Here is an 18,392-nt window from a genome sequence, read left to right as displayed (position 1 = left end):
AAAAAAAAAAAAAAAAAGAAAGTAAAGTGTTAAGTATTCTTACTTCATTTGTACCTTACTGTAGGATCAGCAAACACAACAATTCCAAAATTCTTCTCATAGTCAAAACAATAGTATTTTTAAAAATATTGTAAAAACAATTTTTGAATGCTCACCACATGCCAAGCTCCAAGGTAAATATTTACATACATTATCCATTTCCATCCATCGGAAGAATGGACTTAGGGATCAGTACTGTTACTGTTCCTACTTTACAGGTGAGGAAACTGAGCCTTAGGGAGGGGAAATAACCTGTCCACTGTTGCACTGGCTAAATGGTGGACTTGGGATTTGAACCAAACAGTCTGATTCCAAATCCTGAGTTGTTAGAGGTCTATCTTGATATCTCTGTTTTCTACCTTAATAACTTAAGGTAAAGAAAATCAAAGTGCCCCTGGGCTAACCAGGCAGGGACTTAGTTATCTCAAAGAAGGGGGAAAACATGAAGCCACTATCCCTTCCAGAGAGTAATTATTTAATAAAGAAATAAAACATTATTAATACCCCCAGGGAGTAATTAAAAAGTACTCATGAAACAAGTAGATGGAATTTCCGACTGTAAAGTTCAAACAGTTCTGGGGTGAAAGCTTCTTGCACAGGGTCATTTGGAATGGTCCACTAAACCATAGCAATTAACCTTGGACTTCAACTTGGATGTCAGCTGGTGATGTAACTCTGTAACGCATGAGCTTGTTTATTGGACACAATTCTTGCAAGATTGACCCTGAAGGTCTTTCAAAACTCTGTCAAGAAAAAAAGGGATGGCAGTCACTAGGCATTCTTTTTTCCTGCTGATCCATTGAATAGTGCCAATGAAAAGTCATACTGTAGTTACTTTTTGAGAAATAAATGGTGATTGAGATTCGTGGATAGGAGAGTTATGCTATAACAATAAATGAATCAGGTGCCTCAAAAGTGACATGTAATGTTCCTTTAAGCATTTTTTTTTTAAATAGGTCTCAGCATATTCTGTACGTATTTATTATTTTCCAGCCCAATAATTATACTTTTGCATTGATTGTGCTTATATAACAAAAATGGATAGAGTGTTCTGGAGATAAGGCCAGTGTTGAAATGCTGAAATATTTCATTTTACAGAAGATTAAGCATCTGGTCATTTTTCTACAAGTTTCTTGTAAAATGTTTCATCAAAGTGGAGGGGTAGCCGTAAAGGGAGGAATTTCATTTTGGTGACCAGAGCCAGCTTATCCCATCCCGCCTCACTTCATCATCACTACCCTGGCTTTGTGAAACCTGTTTTGCCAGCACAGGAGGGGGCTTCGTGCTGGGCAAGGAAAGCAGAGTCCCTTGCAGTGGTTTTTCACCATCCACCAGATTGAAGTACATTCTACAGGCTGCGTATCATAAGTATGGTTATAATGACTCATAATTTAAAATTCCATTCACCACTCAATCCTCCGGCACCATGTAGCATCTTGCCTTTGTCCATTTGGCACTGATTACTTGTAATTAACAAAAGGACCCGTGTAAAGCGTGTGTTTTTTATCATATGCCTTTGACCAGAAAACTCAAAACAGACAGCATCCAATCTGTTTGCAACATTAGGGTTGGGAAGGAAGAGTGTTCATTTTATTCTCTCTGTTTCAAAGATGCAATGAGATGGGCCAGAGGGGACTTAATGGAGACATGCGCAGGAGGGTAAAGGTGAAGCCAAAAGTGGACAGAGATATCCCAATTCCTGTTGGCCCAGCTCATCTCTTCTATGGACCATGTCCTCTTAACTGGGATCCAACAAAAGGTCCTCCTCTCATCCCGTCCTCCCTTATACTTTTTAAGGCAGAATGGGTGATTGAGAAGAAATAGATAAGTTAATAAATTATATTCATTAGGATAGTAGCTCAATTTAGCTTTATTTTTATTTTTTGAGACAGAATCTCACTCTGTTTCCCAAGCTGGAGTACAGTGACATGAAGACGGCTCACTGTAGCCTCGACATCCTGGGCTTGAGTAATCCTCCCACCTCAGCCTCCCAAGTAGCATAGCTGAGACTACAAGGGCATACCACCACACCTGGCTAATTTTTATGTTTTTAATTTTTTGTAGAGACAAGATCTCAATACATTGCCCAGGCTGTTCTCCAACTCCTGAGCTCAAGCCATCCCCCCACTTCGGCCTTCCAAAGTGCTAGGATTATAGGCATGAGCCAATCGATTTATCTTTTAAAGTTGTAATAAGCTGGGTGTGATGGCTCAGGCTCATGCCTGTAATCCCAGCATTTTAGGAGGCCAGGATGGGAGGATTGCTGGAACCCAGGAGTTTGAGGCCAGCCTGGGCAATGTAGTGAGACCTGTCTCTACAAAAAAAAAAAAAAAAAAAAAAAAAAGAAAGAAAAGAAAAGAAAGAAAAGGAAAGTTGTAATAGATGTGGTTCTTTGAGGAGGTATTTTGAGAAAATATGCAAATAGATTTTTATCCATGACTTTTCTTCCGCTGGCCATGACCTGTGGTTAAATTCTGGCATAAGAGGGCATAGCACAATATCATGTCTCTGAGGAGTAAAGCTGTGCATTAAAGGGCTGCATCTGTACTTCATGAAAAGCATTGCTGGGTCTACACTCATTAATGTAGGTTTGGAGAGAGAGGACGACTTTGGATGGAGTACTTTGGGCTTGGTTGATATTCACTAAGGTTAATAACGAGTGGTCATTTATCCCAGAGATGCAATACCTTCTTGTATCATGCTAGGAGCCCTGACAGCCTACGGGTGATGCAAAACGAAAGAGGATATACGGTGTCGTCTCTGGGTGATGCTGTGGGGGTGAGGAGAGTGAAGCATCACAAGACAAGTGCCCTTTTCAGATGATTTCCAAAGGAAGGGAGAAAAGGGAAGTAAGAGTGTGACTTCAGCTAATAGTCTACTATAAATAGACTTTATGGGGCCGACCATGGGCCATCCATGGAGTGTTCTGCTTCTGACGTTAACACTAAGGAAACTGTTGGAGAGCAGGTTAATGGCTTGCATGAGACCACTTCCAAAGTTCAAGGCTGTCTTCCACGTATGTCGCTAAACTTCTTTTTGGTGGAGTTATGTTTTCTGTCTCTACCATCTTGTGTGATAATGAGCTACAGAACCAGGGATACTGAGGAGAGCAGAGTGCCTTAGGAAGGCCTAGAGTTGATACGCAGTTGGGGCAGATGTAATTTATATAGCCACAGACCCTCATGGCCCATGGAGGAGCCAGTGCTGAACACTGACTGTGCTTCCTTGATTCTAGAATGATTCTGTTGTAAGATGGATTTAAGAACATGTTATAGGACAAAAAGGAAACATTTCTACATTAAATGTAGAACCACTGAATTATGAAAACAATGTATGTTAGAATTGAAAAAAAAATCTTACTGTCCCCACTGGCACCTCTAGTACTTGACCTGGTTGAATCACTTTTATGGGCTCCTCCCTAGGTCAAACCATGAAAGATGTAAAGTTGCTTTTCAGATGTCTCTCATATTTACACTTTCATTGTTTAGTAAATATTTCTAAGTCCCAAATGCGTGCCCGTCCTGGGCCTGGCATTGGCCATCTCAGGATCGATGTAGAACTTTTGCCAGAGGACCATCTTGAGCAAAGGCATGGGAATCCACTAAGACCTTCTGGGAACCATTGAGGTAACCAGTGATGTAGAAGGGAGGCTTAAACAGCAGATGGCTGAGAAATAACATTAGAAAGTAGGCTAGAGACAGATTGTGAGGGGCCTCCAATGCCCAACGATAATGACTTGAACTTTATCCTTTTGGTAGGAAGGAGCTACTAAAGGATTTTTTTTTTTTTTTTTTTTTTGAGATAGAGTTTTGCTCTTGTCACCCAGGCTGGAGTATAATGGTGTAATCTCGGCTCACTGCAACCTCCACTTCCCAGGTTCAAGCGATTCCCCTGCCTCAGCCTCCTGAGTAGCTGGGATTACAGGCGCCTGTCACCATGCCCAGCTAATTTTTTATATTTTTAGTAGAGATGGGGTTTCACCATGTTGGCCAGGCTGGTCTTGAACTCCTGACCTCAGGTGATCCATCTGCCTAAGCCTCCCAAAGTGCTGGGATTACAGGCGTAAGCCACCGCACCTGACCCCATTAAAGGATTTTAAGCACAGAGAATGGCATAATGCAAAATATGCCTAAAGCAAAACATATTCCTCCTGGTGATGGATAGAATATGATTCCTCTTAGAAGATGAGTGTCAGAGGGAGACTTCATTCTTTTCCTTCTTTTCTCTTGGTCACCAGTCCTGTCCATGTGGTTCTGAGGAAGAGTGGGCAAGGAAGAATGAGGCTGCCTCTGAGGGGCTATAGAAGAAGTCCATCTAGATGAGAATGGTGGATCACTGAGAGTTTTGGACTGTAGTGGAACAGAGCACACGTTGCCAAAATCTTTTAGCTTGACAGTGGGGAGGGAGGAAGAAAGCAGCTGAAAGTTCAATTGGGGGGAAAAAAAAAACAAACTAAACTAAAGAAAAAACCCAACTTGTTTTCCATTAATAAAAGGGGGAACCTGAGTCACATGAGGACTGAATTGTCTTAGCTAAGTTCTTGGCAATGTCACTACACAAAGAAGAGGAAGTTTGGAGAAGGTCTCAGTGACATAAGGGAAAGTTTTATGTAGGGCAAGACTAAAAGCAGATTGATTACCTAAAAGAAGTTTCCTCCATCTAAAGCTGTTTCTATAATCCCTTCCTGGCTGCTCCTGCAAGAACCCTAAATTTTGTATCAACAATCATTAGCTCAAAATAGAGCTGGACAGAAAATACTTCCCTAAGATTCCTTTATACTCATAAGCATGTTTTTGTTTTTCATTTTGTTTTGTTTTGCACTGAGGTATATTTGGGTAAAAATTCCCTGTGTGTCATGTGGAACTAGTAAATACTTGGGAGCCCAAGGCTTGTTAATATCACTTGATGCTTTCTTGGAGGACCAGTCTACTTTATGTCCCAAATTGGGACAATTTGGAGAATTGTTCCAGTTCTTAGCTTCTAGTGCTTGCCAGCAGTCCTCGGGGTTATGGAATAGGATCGGTATTACTGATAGAATCGAGGTTACCGATTCTAGAAGAGCTGGTAGCTGCCTAGGATTGTGGGTCCACATAGGGAAAACCTTTAGGAAAAGAGGGATGCTGCTTTCCATAAACAGTTCATAATAGCCTTGGACTAGCAGTTCTGGAGAACAGAGGTTCTGATTCAAATCAGGCCTTGAGATCTCATTCCCCAAGGAGTGGGAGGCATGTGAGCCCAAGGGACAAAGCAGGACTGACCTCGAGTCTGGAGCCATGTGCCGATAGCCCCCTATGTACCACCCTTATTTACATGGTGGTGCAGGGTGCCTTATCATTAGGAGTCTTTCAGTTGTGAGGGATTGTAAATCCAATCAAAACTAGCCTAAGGAAAAGGAAAGATATTGGCTTATATATAATTGGAATGGGAAAAAATTGAAAAATCAAAATACAGTTCACATTTCAGATACAGCTGGCATTGTGGCTTGAATTATACCCCCCCAAAAGATCAGAAGTTCCAATTTCTGATGCTTGTGATTGTGACTTTATTTCGAAATAGAGTCTTTGCAAATGTAATCAAATTGAGATGAGGTCTGACCTGACTAGGGTGGGCCCTACTTCAGTGTGAATGATGTCCTAATAAAAGAAAACACACACTGACACAGAAAACAGGGAGAACGCTATGTGGAGACAGACACAGGGACTGGAGTGATGTGTCTACAAGCCGAACAGTGCCGAGGACTGCTGGCAACCACTAGAAGCTAAGAGAAAGGCACAGAACAGATACTCCCCTAAGGCCTTCAGAGAGCTTGGCCCTGGCAACGCCTTGATTTTGGACTTCTGGCTTCCTGAACTGTGAGAGAATACATTTCTGTTGTTTTAGCCACCCAGTTTGTGGTGCTCTGCAGCCCTGGCAAATGCACAGAGCTAGGCGTAGAGGTTCATGAATGTCCCCAGGACTTGGTGACTCTCCATCTCTCAACTCTGCCTTCCTTTACATTGGTTCTGTGTCCAGCCTCCACATAGCAGCCAGATCATAGCCAATAAGTACAGAGTTGGACAGGTTGCACATCCCTTACCTGAAATGCTTGGGAGCAGAAGTGTTTCAGATTTTTGGATTAGGGATGCTCAAACCTGTATATCCTTCCAGAAGCAAGTGCAAAGGAGAAGATTGTGTTTCTCTTCAAATATCTCACCATATGTCTGAGTATTCTCAAGGGACTTTGACTGGGTCACGTGCCTATCAGAGCCAGTCTCCATGATCATGGGGTACCAGGCCTGAGTTAAGTTGCCTCCTCTAGAACCTAGGTGTGGAATTCTTCAGAGGACATGAACTCAGAGCTTGTAATGGTACCTCTTCCAGGTCCAGCAGGCGCCACGGGACGCTAAGGGAAGAGAGATGATTGGCATGAACAATGAAGGGTCCAACATTGCCTTCAAATCTCAATTCCAAAGGGGCTTTGCTACATTATTATGATGGTGCTTTAAGAAATTCAGAATGTTGTGGATATTTTGAAGACACTGTATGTGGAAAAAACAGTTTCTCCCTAGAGCAGAGATTGGGACTTCTAGGACAACTTTCCCAGAGGAGATGGGAAGTGTCATTGGTAAGGAAATGACAGAATGGGTGGATGGTGTGGAAAGCTATCACATATAAGAATAATTTCTATTACCAGCATTAGCATTACCAATTATATAGCACTTTTCTGTGTTTTCTCACTTGATTCTTATAATAACCCCATGAGCAAGTAAGGGAGCTCCAGATGACGAAATGGCTCAGAGGTGAAGTGACATATGTAAGATAGCCCAGCTAACGCATGGAGAAGCTGGGATTGACTTCAGTCCTTTGATTCCAAAGCTAGTGCTCTTGTAACTTTCTCATTGTTTTATAAAATTCATGCATTCATTCAGTAAATACTTTTTCCATACTTCTTATATTCAGGGAACTAGTTAGTATGCAGAGTGAAACCTTGGCTATAAAAAAAAGGAGAGAGAGAGAGAGTAGTAACATCTTTAGGGCTTTCTGTGTGATCGATACGGTGCTTAGGGTCTGTATACATCATCATAAGTATCTTGACGCCAGCTCAGTGAGATGTGATCACCCCCAGACTCCAGTGGAGCTATCCAAGCCTGAGAGTGGTTCAGTCAGTTGGCCAAGAGCAGAGGTAGCCGTGGGAGGGCTGGGGTTTGGTTCCAGCTCAGTCCAATGCCAATGCCTGTGCTCTTAATTATGTTGCCTCTGCTATACTCATAACTCTGTTAACAGCCATAAATCCCGCTCTGTCTGTTAGACCCAGTAAATTTCAAAGTGGAAAATCATTTTTCTAATAAAACTACACATAGAAAAAAAGATATTAATGCTCATACATTTTACCCTCATTATGACATCAACCTCCGAGCCAAACTATTTTGCACATTATAAAGAGCTGTTTTTATGATGAATGGGAATTATATTGGCACTTTAATTGAGTTAGAAACCAAGGTACATGAATGTTAGTGCACAAGAAATGCAATAAAAAAAAAGCTGCTCAATGTGGTTGGAATACATCAGATTAATTCAATACCAACTTTAAATCCTTACAATCTATACCCTTAAATATGTTTTATCAAATCATTAGATGAAGCTTCTATACTTTTTTTGTCTTTTAGGTAGGCAGCTATTGCATTCCCCCCTACTCCCCCTGCTTTTTTTTTTTTGAGACAGAGTCTTGCTCTGTCACCCAGGCTGGAGTACAATGGCACGATCTCGGCTCACTGCAACCTCCATCTCCTGGGTTCTCCTGCCTCAGCCTCCCAAGTAGCTGGAATTAACAGATGCCCACTACCACGCCCAGCTGACATTTTGTATTTGTGGTGGGGATGGGGTTTCACCATGTTGGCCAGGCTGGTCTTGAACTCCTGACCTCGTATGATCCACCTGCCTCGGCCTCCCAAAGTGCTGGGATTACAGGCATGAGCCACTGTGCCTGGCCCTGCACTCTTAACAAATCTGATGTATGATAAATTTAGATTTCAATTTTGTGATCAAAACTCTTTTTTTGCTATAAAATGAAACTATCATCCTCTTAGATTCAAATATGGTAATGTAAGAGGTTGGCATATATTTGGATAAAATTATCTAAACTTAAAAAAAAAACAAAACGCTTTCCATAATTGGATGTTTTAATATTGGTTCAGTTTCAGCCATAATTGATGATTTATTTTATGTCTTTTGTTTTAGTTCAAATTCATTCATCATTAAAAAAAAAAAAAACAAAAATGACTCCATTCACGTGCCCATAAAATTAGTACTTGTGTTTGCTTGATTTAGCATTCTGCAGATGAAAGAGAGTTTATTTTAATTTAGGGCTTGTGGTTTCCTTAAGGTCAATCTCCATTTGAGAGAAAGAATATGGTATTTAATGATTTAGTCAAATTGGAGGCCTTGAGACAAGTCACAGTCCCCAGGCTTTCTGAAAATGAGATGTCTCACGTTTGCACTTTTGCAGTTCAACCAAAAATGATAGAGTTGTCAGCATAAAAGTTAATGCACAACATGTGGATTTTTAAAACATGATTGGGATGAGTGTTTTGAGTAATTAATTTGCTGAAATTGTGTTGTGCTTTAGCGCACTGTACTACAATATTAGCGTTGTGAAGGGTGCATTAAATAGTTCCTGTCAATTATGGTTGGCTGTGAATGAATCTGAGGGTTCCTTTTGTTATAAATTACTATTTCCTAAAATGCTTTTGCAGAGAAGCGATGGAACACTTTTAGATTTGGAATGTTTAAAGAGCTGTTCTTGCCAGTGGTTGATTTTGAGCCAGCTCCAATGTTTATGAGAACTCATAAAACAAAGCAAAGTGAGGATGGCCCATTTGCTGTTACTCCATTTTCCTCCCACTGAAATTTCTCCTTCAGTTTTTGGTGGTTCCTCTGCCACAGTTAGCTCATCCAATAAAGCAGGGTGATAGCTGCCTGGCCATGTATCTGATGATAATGATTTGAGCTTCTGCATATGGTCCCTTGGTCCTGCTAGGGCCCCACCCCCATTCTGAGTCTGCAACATTAACAGAAAAACGACTACGACTTTTGCAGCTGTGGACAAACCCCACATTCTACAGCTGGGGGTCACAAGAGAAAGTTTAGCTGAAAACATATATCCCTAAAACTGGAGGTTAGAGGGAGGGTTCTGAAAGATTTCCAGCTGCAGTGTGTGAATTTACAGGGAATTCTTTTTGCTGTAGTTGGTTATTAGGCAAACGGTGCTGTTCATTAGTTTGGCAGGAGTTCCCAGGTTTTGCCTATAGTTCTCTGGGTCATTTAGGAAAAGGGGTGTTTGGAAGATGACCCTGTGAGAGTTGAGATATTTTGCCACGATCCCACTGATGGCAGTGATGTTTCAGCTCATCAGAATTCTGCAGGTTGCTTTAGGGGTTCTTTGTCTTGCCTTGTCCCTTGGTTCTTCTTTCTGTTCTTATGGCTCACCCTGCCTTTGTTTTGTCATTTAAAAATAACTAGCGGCCCACTGATGGTTCTGCCAGAGGCCCGTGCAAATCTAACCATCAAATAAAGTACATTTTATTGGTGTTGCTGCTGATTTTTAAAATGAATTCTCTACAAATAGGAGAAGTCACTGCCAGCCGGTTTTGATCACCAGCACCTTTTTGCTTCAACAATTCCCAGCAGCTAACACAATAATGGGGCCATCTTTATATAAATAGACACAATAGTTTATATTTCTCCCAGGTCCAGAGGGGTTCACAGTTTTGGTCTTGACTTTCAGATGGGCCTCTCTGAGCTGAGGGAGGGGTTGCTGGATGGGAGAGGAGCTCCCCAGGAGAAAACTATGGGTGAATAATCTCAGAATGGTTGTTGCAGCTATGCTCACATTTGGAGGTTAATTTAAAAAAAGAAAAGCAAGACTGGACATTGGAATGGGGACTGCAGGGACTGGGATGAGCTAATAATTTCAAACTGACCTTTCAGGCCATCCTAGGCACAGATTGGCCCCGGATGGGCCTCGGCCTCTGATCTGTGAAAGCCCTGCCTGGTAGGAAGAAGCAGTTCTGCCAGGGCAGCGGAAGGGAGAGGGGAGTGGTGTGAGCCCATAACGAGGCTGCAGTTTTTGGTTTACTTAGGCTTGAAAAGGGAAAAATGGTGCTAAATTAGATGTGTTCTGGAATCAGTTGGACACCGTTAGTTTCCTTGGCCCCACCTCCTTTTTGTGCTTTATTTTTGCATACCAAGGGCCCCAGTCTTTTAGCTTCTTCCCATAGATTCTTGATTATTTAGGAAGGAATCTTTCTACACAAAAAGGACCACCAAGAAATGGGATTTATGTCCACAGACTCGGCCTGAGAAGAGCCATTCGTCTCAGCTCAGGGCTAGGAGGGAGCTGAGCAGGTTTTCTTGCAGGAGCGATCAATCTGCCACCAGATGTCTCTGTAGCCCACTCTACAGAAATGCTAACAGACACCAGGGCTGGAGCCTGAGCTTTCTGGTGACCTTGTGGTGTATGCCCTGAATTAATAAAAGACGCAGAAATGACTGTGTGTGTACGAGTGCACACGTGCCTGTGTGTATGTATTTTCTTTCCTGAGTTGCTTCTCAGAGTATTTCCCTAACTCCTTGGTTATCTCTTTCCCTGCACTGAGTCCCTTCCTAAGAGTCAGAGAAGAGTTGTAGGGTGCTCCCAGAACAGGAGATTCATCACTGATAGGTGCAAGCAAAGACAGTGGCCGTGGGGCCTGATAATCTCTGTCTCCTTCCCTAAGGGGGCTCTTGTGTGCAGTTATCATGCTAGGGACAGGTAAGGAATGTCACTTAATCCTGGGCTCCCTGCTGGTCCCCAGCCAACCACAAAGGGAAACTCAGGTACTGCTAGGGGATGTCAATGTTGAAGGGCTGCCCAGGCAGGCTGAAAACAAGGATTTGCTTTGCTGCATGTGTAAGTTCATTTTAGAAGCTTTAAAGTATTTCAATGGAGGAGCAACTTAGCAAGTTAATTAGGCAGATTAAAAATATGTCTAGGAAAGAGAGAATTAATGGTGAATGTGGTATGAACCTAATCTCTGCAGTGGGAGATGCTGAAGACACTCCACCAGTTTGATCACAAAGAATTCACAGAAAGCAAGCCGGGCGCAGTGGCTCACGCCTGTAATCCCAGAACTTTGGGAGGCCGAAGCAGGCAGATCACTTGAGTCTGGGAGTTCAAGACCAGCTTGGGCAACAGAGCAAGACACTGCCTCTAAAAATACCAAAAAAATAAAAACTAGCCAGGTATGGTGGCACATGCCTATAGTCCTAGCTACTGGAGAGGCTGAGGTGGGAGTACCAGAAGGTTGACTCAGGAGGCCAAGGGTGCAGTGAATCCTGATCAAGCCACTGCACTCCAGCCTGGTTGATAGAGTGAGACCCTGTCTCAAAAAAGAAAAAAAAAGACAGAAATCCAGCCAGATGAAACATCTGGCTAAATTGGGCATCTACCCAAGTCTGGCTGGTCTGTCCTGAGTGCAGTGAAGTCAGTTATTGCTGCCCTTCCACGTGGAGTTTGATATGACCAACAAATGATCTGACACATACGCTCACTATAAAGCAGGCTTCTCAGCTGTCTCGCTGCCCTAGTACAGAGAAAAGGTATGGCACATTTTGCAACATCAGGCATGACGACACAGAGACACAGCCCTTGAGGAACAAGGTGACTCTTTGCAAGAGGCGTTGTTCATCTGCCTATCTGCCTATCTGATTTTAGTTGAATTGTCTGGCAAGGATCATAACAGATTTAGGAATTTTTCCAAATAAAAGGCTGGGATACAGAAATAGGAATCATTCAGTGGATGAGTTGGTATCTGAAGAAAACAAGAGAACATTTAATACAGAACAATCCTATCTATACATGTATACATAGACACAAAATACAATCCAGCAAGATTCACACACAGCATATCACTGTCATCAACAGTGACTCTTTCTCTCTTACATAGGGTGGAAATTGGAATACTTATGATAGAATCATGAGAGGCAGTACTGATATATTCCGAAGATGTAGCCTTAGGAATTTTCATAGATCTCTCCTCCCCCAGAGGTCACGCACACACAAGAGCATCGTATCTTGTTTTACAAACATAAGTTGAGGCTGGATCTTCTGAAAACAAAATGGAAACACTGATGTCGAGTTGGAGTGCTTGCAGTGGACCGTGATGCGCTATGATTCCTTCTTCACAGCTATTGGAGGGCGGTGAAGAGAAGATGGAGACACCCCAGGAAGACCACCTCAGGGGTCAGCACTATCATCAGAAGGGGCAAAATGGTTCTTTCGATGCCCCCAGTGAAAGGCCCTATTCCCTGAAGATCCGAAACACTACCAGCTGCAACTCGGGGGCATACAGGTGCACTCTGCAGGACCCGGATGGGCAGAGAAACCTAAGCGGCAAGGTGATCTTGAGAGTGACAGGTGAGGTGACCTGCTGCACTTGTTTGCTTCTTGCACAATGCATGTGTACTTCCTTTAGGTCCTCAAATCGATCCTCTCTTTTGGAGTGTAGCTCTAGAGCTTTGGATCACATCTGTGGCTGAAAGTGAAAATCCGCTGCAAGCATGTCTCCATTTTCTCTTTCTGTGGCTTAAATGATGCCTTCTGTTTGACTTTTGCCCAACACTTGTTAGGGGCTGAGGCTGGAAATGATAAAAATGTGATCACAGAGCCCCTGATTCCGTACAACAGCTGATTTCTCCTTCTGTCCAGGATCTGAAAGGAATCAGACTTAGGGTAATATTATTACCCTGCAAAAGTACAATTTCTGTTTAAGGGGGCAGTGTGTGCGTTTTGCTTAGTGTTGTATGCACACACCTCTCTTAGGCCCTCCTGGATCTCCAGCCCTTCATCCTGGTTTCTTTGTTTCCTCGTACTTAGTACAACTGGCATGTTATGGATTGATTTACTGTCTGTCTCTGCAAGAGAACAAGAACCTCTTTATTTTCTTCTCTGATGTATCTGGGCACATAGTAGGCCCTCAATGAATATTCACATGAATGAGAGGAACCTTGCAGAGGAGAGCGGAGAGGGGAGGCATGTTTTGTGGGGAGTGGATAGAAAATGAAGAGAATAGCTGATTTTCTCTCCTTTTGCTCTTCCAAAGCAATATTGCCTATAACTTAAGGGGTCAGAGTCTGCAGTCACTTAGATCTGGCTCAAATATGAACTCTGCCTTTTGTTAGCGTGTGACCTTGAGCAAATCACTGGTTGACTAAACCTCAGTTCTCTAATCTCTAAAATGGAAGCAATATCTACAACATAGGCTTGTTGTTGTGAAGGTTAAATGAGAAGTTGCATTAAAATGCTGAATGTGGTGCCCGGGATAAACTGCATGATCAATACATTAGGGACCATGAGGACAATGGCTCTTATTACCCTCGGCTGTGAGAATCCATCCCTAGACTGCTGCACGAAATGTTGAATCCATTTTCAGGGGTCGACAGCTCTCTGGAGATCCAGCCATAGGCTCCAATGGCAGAACCCCCTCCACTCACTTGCACTCCACCTATTCCTGCCTGGGGCATCGAGCAGATTCTGCTTGCAAGCACACTATAGCCAGAGCTCAACTTGCTTCCCCAAACAGCACATTGGGTGTTGCACCTGAGTGGGGAGAGGCACCTGCCTTCATGTCTGTTCCTGGGCTAAAGGCCTCGCTGCTCTTACCGTCCCTTAGTGCTGCACCACACCCTTTAACAACCCTGAGGGAGCTATTCTTCCAACCACCCATGCTGGCAGCCTCGCCAAAAGAGCTTGAACGATTCTACAAAAATCTGTTGATGTTTTTGGCAATAGCAGGGCAGCTCACCTTCTTCCTTTCATAGTCCCTGAATCCTCATGAGGTGAGGACACACCACAGTCTACCCAACGCTAATGAGGTTAAGATAATTTATGGATTAACAAGTGGTGGTTCATTTGGTAGGAGGACAAAATAAGCCAGGAAAGGCTTGACATCCGAAGTGGAGGCAGACAGGCCGCAGGATAAGCCTGGACCAGATGCCTGGCTCAGCCGCCTTGGTCCTTGGTCCTTGGTCCTTGGTCCTTGACCCTCTCTGAGCCTCAGCTCTTTCATCTGTAAAACGGGACACCCAGGCCTGCTCTGAAGATTCGGGGAGATGCTGTGTGCAAGTCCTGTTGCATGCAGCTGGACACAGAGCAACAGTGCACACTGGCTGCTGCTGCTGCTGCTGTCACCATCTCTGCCACTGTTACTGTCATTCATCCTGGTGGTGGGAAGAGGAGACAAGCAGGACTCCAGGACTGAGGAACAAAGCATTCTTAGCTTTTTTTCATGGTAGAAAAATCCTGTTAAAATGGCTTCACATGTCACTTACTTTTTTAAAGGATGCCCTGCACAGCGTAAAGAAGAGACTTTTAAGAAATACAGAGCAGAGATTGTCCTGCTGCTGGCTCTGGTTATTTTCTACTTAACACTCATCATTTTCACTTGCGTAAGTATCTTTTTAAAACATCTTCTGTTATTAAAAGATTACCCAGGGCACCAATCCAAATATCTTTTGCAGACAGTGTGAATCATTTAATAATGGTGAGAGAGATTATTCTTTGAACCCTGGACTTTTTGAGGCCCCTAGACTTGGAGAATCATTACAGGAAGCTACCTGAAATATTTCCAGCGTTTGTCTAGTGGCTACATGTAGAGCATTGTGGAAAAAGAAAAAAACAAAGTAAGATATAGGAAGGACGTTTGGGAAATGGCAAGGGGTTCTGTGAAAGAGCAGAGGCCCTGTAGGCACAGTGCTAGAAGTTGCAGTGCTGAGGGCCCCCCATCCCAGAGCAGAGGCCCCGCTCTTCCTGCGGGTGAGGGAGTGGGCCCCACTGCCCCAGGGATGCCAGGGGATAGATCAGCCTCCTTTGGCTGCCTTCAAGCTATTTTCTCATGGGGGTTCTCCCCTTTTATTTTTGGTATTTCTGCCCATGCCTTAAGAATTAAGCCCAAGAAGCCAGAGCAGTGGGGCATAGCAGGAGGCTTCCGGGGTGGAATATGGCTTGGCCGGTACTTGGGCACCTAGACATGCCCATGAGCTGTTGGTTGCAGGCTCCAGCTAAAAGCCCTCAGAGATTCTTTCTGCATGGCTGCTCACCTGCGTTGACCACGGTTGTGGGAGAGTAGGGCCACATGTGTGTCTGACCCCTCTAGAAAGTGATCTGCCCCCTTTGTCTCCATCCACCAGGCAGGGCTGGCTACCTAGGGGCCAGGACAGACCTCACCCAGGAGCTACCCCAGGACAGGTTCTTGCCGCTCACTGTGTCTCTGTATTCACTTACTTGTCTCTCTGGCTGTGCACTCATCTCTCTGCTTTCTGTTTGAGATACCAGTCAATCAAAGACTCCAGTGAGCACCTACTATGTTCAAGGCATTATGCTAGGCACGGTACAGGGCATAAAAAGGTGTAAGACATTGTTCCTGCCCTCAAGGAGCTTACAGTTAGGATGTTAGGGTTATTTGCATATAAGAAGATAGAGTTACCAGGCAGTATATTTTAAACACGAATGACTTTAGTTTTTTGTTTGCAAATGCCTTCTTCTGTGGGCATTGACTTTCCATACAGAGACCTAACAGTAGGGGGTTGAAATGAGCACAGTGAGTGAATCTCCTGGTCCAAGTTTGGAGACGCCAGTGACATGGTTGGTACAAATCCCTTGTGGAGCGAGTGAGGCAGTGAGTATGGGAGCTTCCAGCATGGGTTGTCTAGCCAGCTCTTAGTGAACAGAGTTTAAAAGGTGGTGGCAACTGCTGAATTTTTCCAATTATTCACTTCACCTTTATTTCATTTCTTTTTAGAAGTTTGCACGACTACAGAGTATCTTCCCAGATTTCTCTAAAGCTGGCATGGAACGAGCTTTTCTCCCAGTTACCTCCCCAAATAAGCATTTGGGGCCAGTGACTCTTCACAAGACAGAACTGGTATGAGCAGGATTTCTGCGGGTTCTTCCTCCCGAAGCTGAGGCTCAGGGGTGTGCCTGTCTGTCACATTGGAGGAGAGAAGAATGAGCCTACGCTGAAGATGGCATCCTCCTGTGAAGTCCTTCACCTCACTGAGAACATCCGGAAGTGGATCCCACCCCATTTGCTGTGAGCAGACCTCGAAAACCATCACATGACCACATAGCATGGGGCCACTGCTGCTTCTCCATGGCCACGTTTTCAGTGATGTATGCAGCTATCTGGTCAACCTCCTGGACACTTTTTCAGTCATATAAAAGCTATGGTGAGATGCAGCCGGAAAAGGGTCTTGGGAAATATAAATGCCCCCAGCTGGCCCGTGACAGACTCCTGAGGACAGCTCTCCACTTCTGCATCTTGGGGACATCTCTTTGAATTTGCTGTGTTTTGCTGTACCAGCCCAGATGTTTTACGTCTGGGAGAAATTGACAGATCAAGCTGTGAGACAGTGGGAAATATTTAGCAAATAATTTCCTGGTGTGAAGGTCCTGCTATTACTAAGGAGTAATCTGTGTACAAAGAAATAACAGGTCGATGAACTATTCCCCAGCAGGGTCTTTTCATCTGGGAAAGACATCCATAAAGAAGCAATAAAGAAGAGTGCCACATTTATTTTTATATCTATATGTACTTGTCAGAGAAGGGTTTGTGTTTTTCTGCTTTTGAAATCTGTATCTGTAGTGAGATAGCATTGTGAACTGACAGGCAGCCTGGACATAGAGAGGGAGAAGTCGGAGAGTGTGACAGGATAGAGAGCTATTTAGTGGCCGTCTGGAAATGCTGGGCTGACGGTGCAGTCTGGGTGCTCGCCCCGTTGTCCCACTATCTGGCTGCATGATCTTGAACAAGTTCCTTCTGGTGTCTGCTTTCTCCGTGGTAAACCACAAGGCTGTTGCATGGGCTGATGAAGATCATCTACGTGAAAATTCTTTGAAAACATATAAAGCACTATACAAATTCGAAACTCCACTGAGCCATTATCCTTGCTATGATGGTGGTGTTTTGGGGATGAGAGGGTGCTGTCCATTTCTCATGTTTTCCATCGTGTGAAACAAAGAAGGTTACCAAGAAGCCTTTCCCGTAGCCTTCTGTAGGAATTCTTTTGGGGAAGTGAGGAAGCCAGGTCCATGGTCTGTTCTGGAAACAGTAGCCTAACACACTCCAAGATACGGACACACGGGAGCCACTGGCAGAAGGGACTTCACGAAATGTTGCATGGATGTTTTAACCATTGTTGGGTTTCTCTTGTCAAACTTGGGCCCTTCCCTTCTTGGTTTCCAAAGGCATTTTATTGCTTGGGTTATATGTTCACTGTCCCCCTAATATTAGGGAGTAAAATGGATACCAAGTTGATTTAGTGTTTTTGCCTCTGTTGTGGCTTTCATGTTATTAAACGTATGCATGTGAAGAAAGGGTGTTTTTCTGTTTTATATTCAACTCATAAGACTTTGGGATAGGAAAAATGAGTAATGGCTACTAGGCTTAATATCTGGGCGATGACATAATCTGTACAACGAACCCCCATACGTTTACCTATGTAACAAACCTGCACTTGTTCCCATGAACTTAAAATAAAAGTTAAAAAAAATACAAATACAAATAAAAAAATCCCGACTTTGGGATGAATGCTAGGATGTCTGTAAACCAGTTTGAGAATCAGAATCCAAAATGAGAGCTGAAAGATTGGCTGAGTCTTTCTCGGAGGGAGGGCATTCTGGTACACAGAGCTTTGTAAGCAGCACCCCCCTTCCCAGAGATGCTTCTGCTTCCATCCTGGGGCCACGTTGCTACCCAGTACATGAGCAGCTCATACTAACATGCATGGTCATAGGTGGGAGGGATGGTGGGAGGGTTTCTGCTTCAGAAAGATGTGTAACGTCAGGGGCTTTGTGCCTGGGATTCATGGGTTTCACTCGAGATTCTCAAATAGGTCCCTTCCCCTCAAAATGTTAAGAGCAATGTGGTCTAACGTAGTTAATGTAATGTAACTATTACAATGTAGTTGTAATAGTTAGAAAAGCATCATAGGTGGATGGCTTTTTACAAAGATGAATACACATAAAATGTCTCTAAAAGCTGTGGATTCGCTTTCAATGGAATCAAGTCTGTTCTCAAATGCTTTACCAAAAGTGCCAGGGCATGGTAATTGAGAGTTTACAGAGCTCCTAGTCACCTGAGTTTGTAGCGCAGCTTCAAGATTTGGAAGTTATATTTCCTTGGGCAGAGGACTTACCCCTCTAAGCCTTAGCTGGCCGATCTTTAAAATAAGAATAGTATCTGCCTAATAGGTTTATTGTGAGGATTAAATAAGATAATATGTAGAAGCACTAAGCCTAGTATCTAGCAAAAGGTAAGCCTTTGATTGATATTAGAACA

The 18,392-nt window shown here is 43.5% G+C and overlaps 1 protein-coding gene across 4 annotated transcripts in view; it reads left to right on the top strand.

Moving 5' to 3' along the window:
- CD83 (CD83 molecule) overlaps positions 1 to 17,624 on the top strand; it is a 28,345-nt gene extending 10,721 nt beyond the window's left edge. The window contains exons 3-5 of one of the 4 annotated variants that reach the window (XM_023191009.2): positions 12,244 to 12,472; positions 14,396 to 14,502; positions 15,855 to 17,624. In XM_023191009.2, the coding sequence (XP_023046777.1) occupies positions 12,244 to 12,472; positions 14,396 to 14,502; positions 15,855 to 15,983 (465 nt within the window). In that variant the 3' untranslated portion in view covers positions 15,984 to 17,624. Of the gene's footprint in view, positions 1 to 12,101; positions 12,473 to 14,395; positions 14,503 to 15,854 lie in introns of all 4 variants that reach the window. The other 3 variants (XM_023191012.2, XM_023191010.2, XM_023191011.2) reach the window with 3 other exon arrangements.
- The last annotated feature ends 768 nt before the right edge of the window (positions 17,625 to 18,392 follow it).

The sequence above is a fragment of the Piliocolobus tephrosceles genome, chromosome 5 (genome assembly GCF_002776525.5).
Source record: "Piliocolobus tephrosceles isolate RC106 chromosome 5, ASM277652v3, whole genome shotgun sequence".
NCBI classification, from domain to species: Eukaryota; Metazoa; Chordata; class Mammalia; order Primates; family Cercopithecidae; genus Piliocolobus; species Piliocolobus tephrosceles.
The sequence above is the reverse complement of the archived record's forward strand: the minus strand, read 5'-3'. Positions and strand labels throughout refer to the sequence as shown.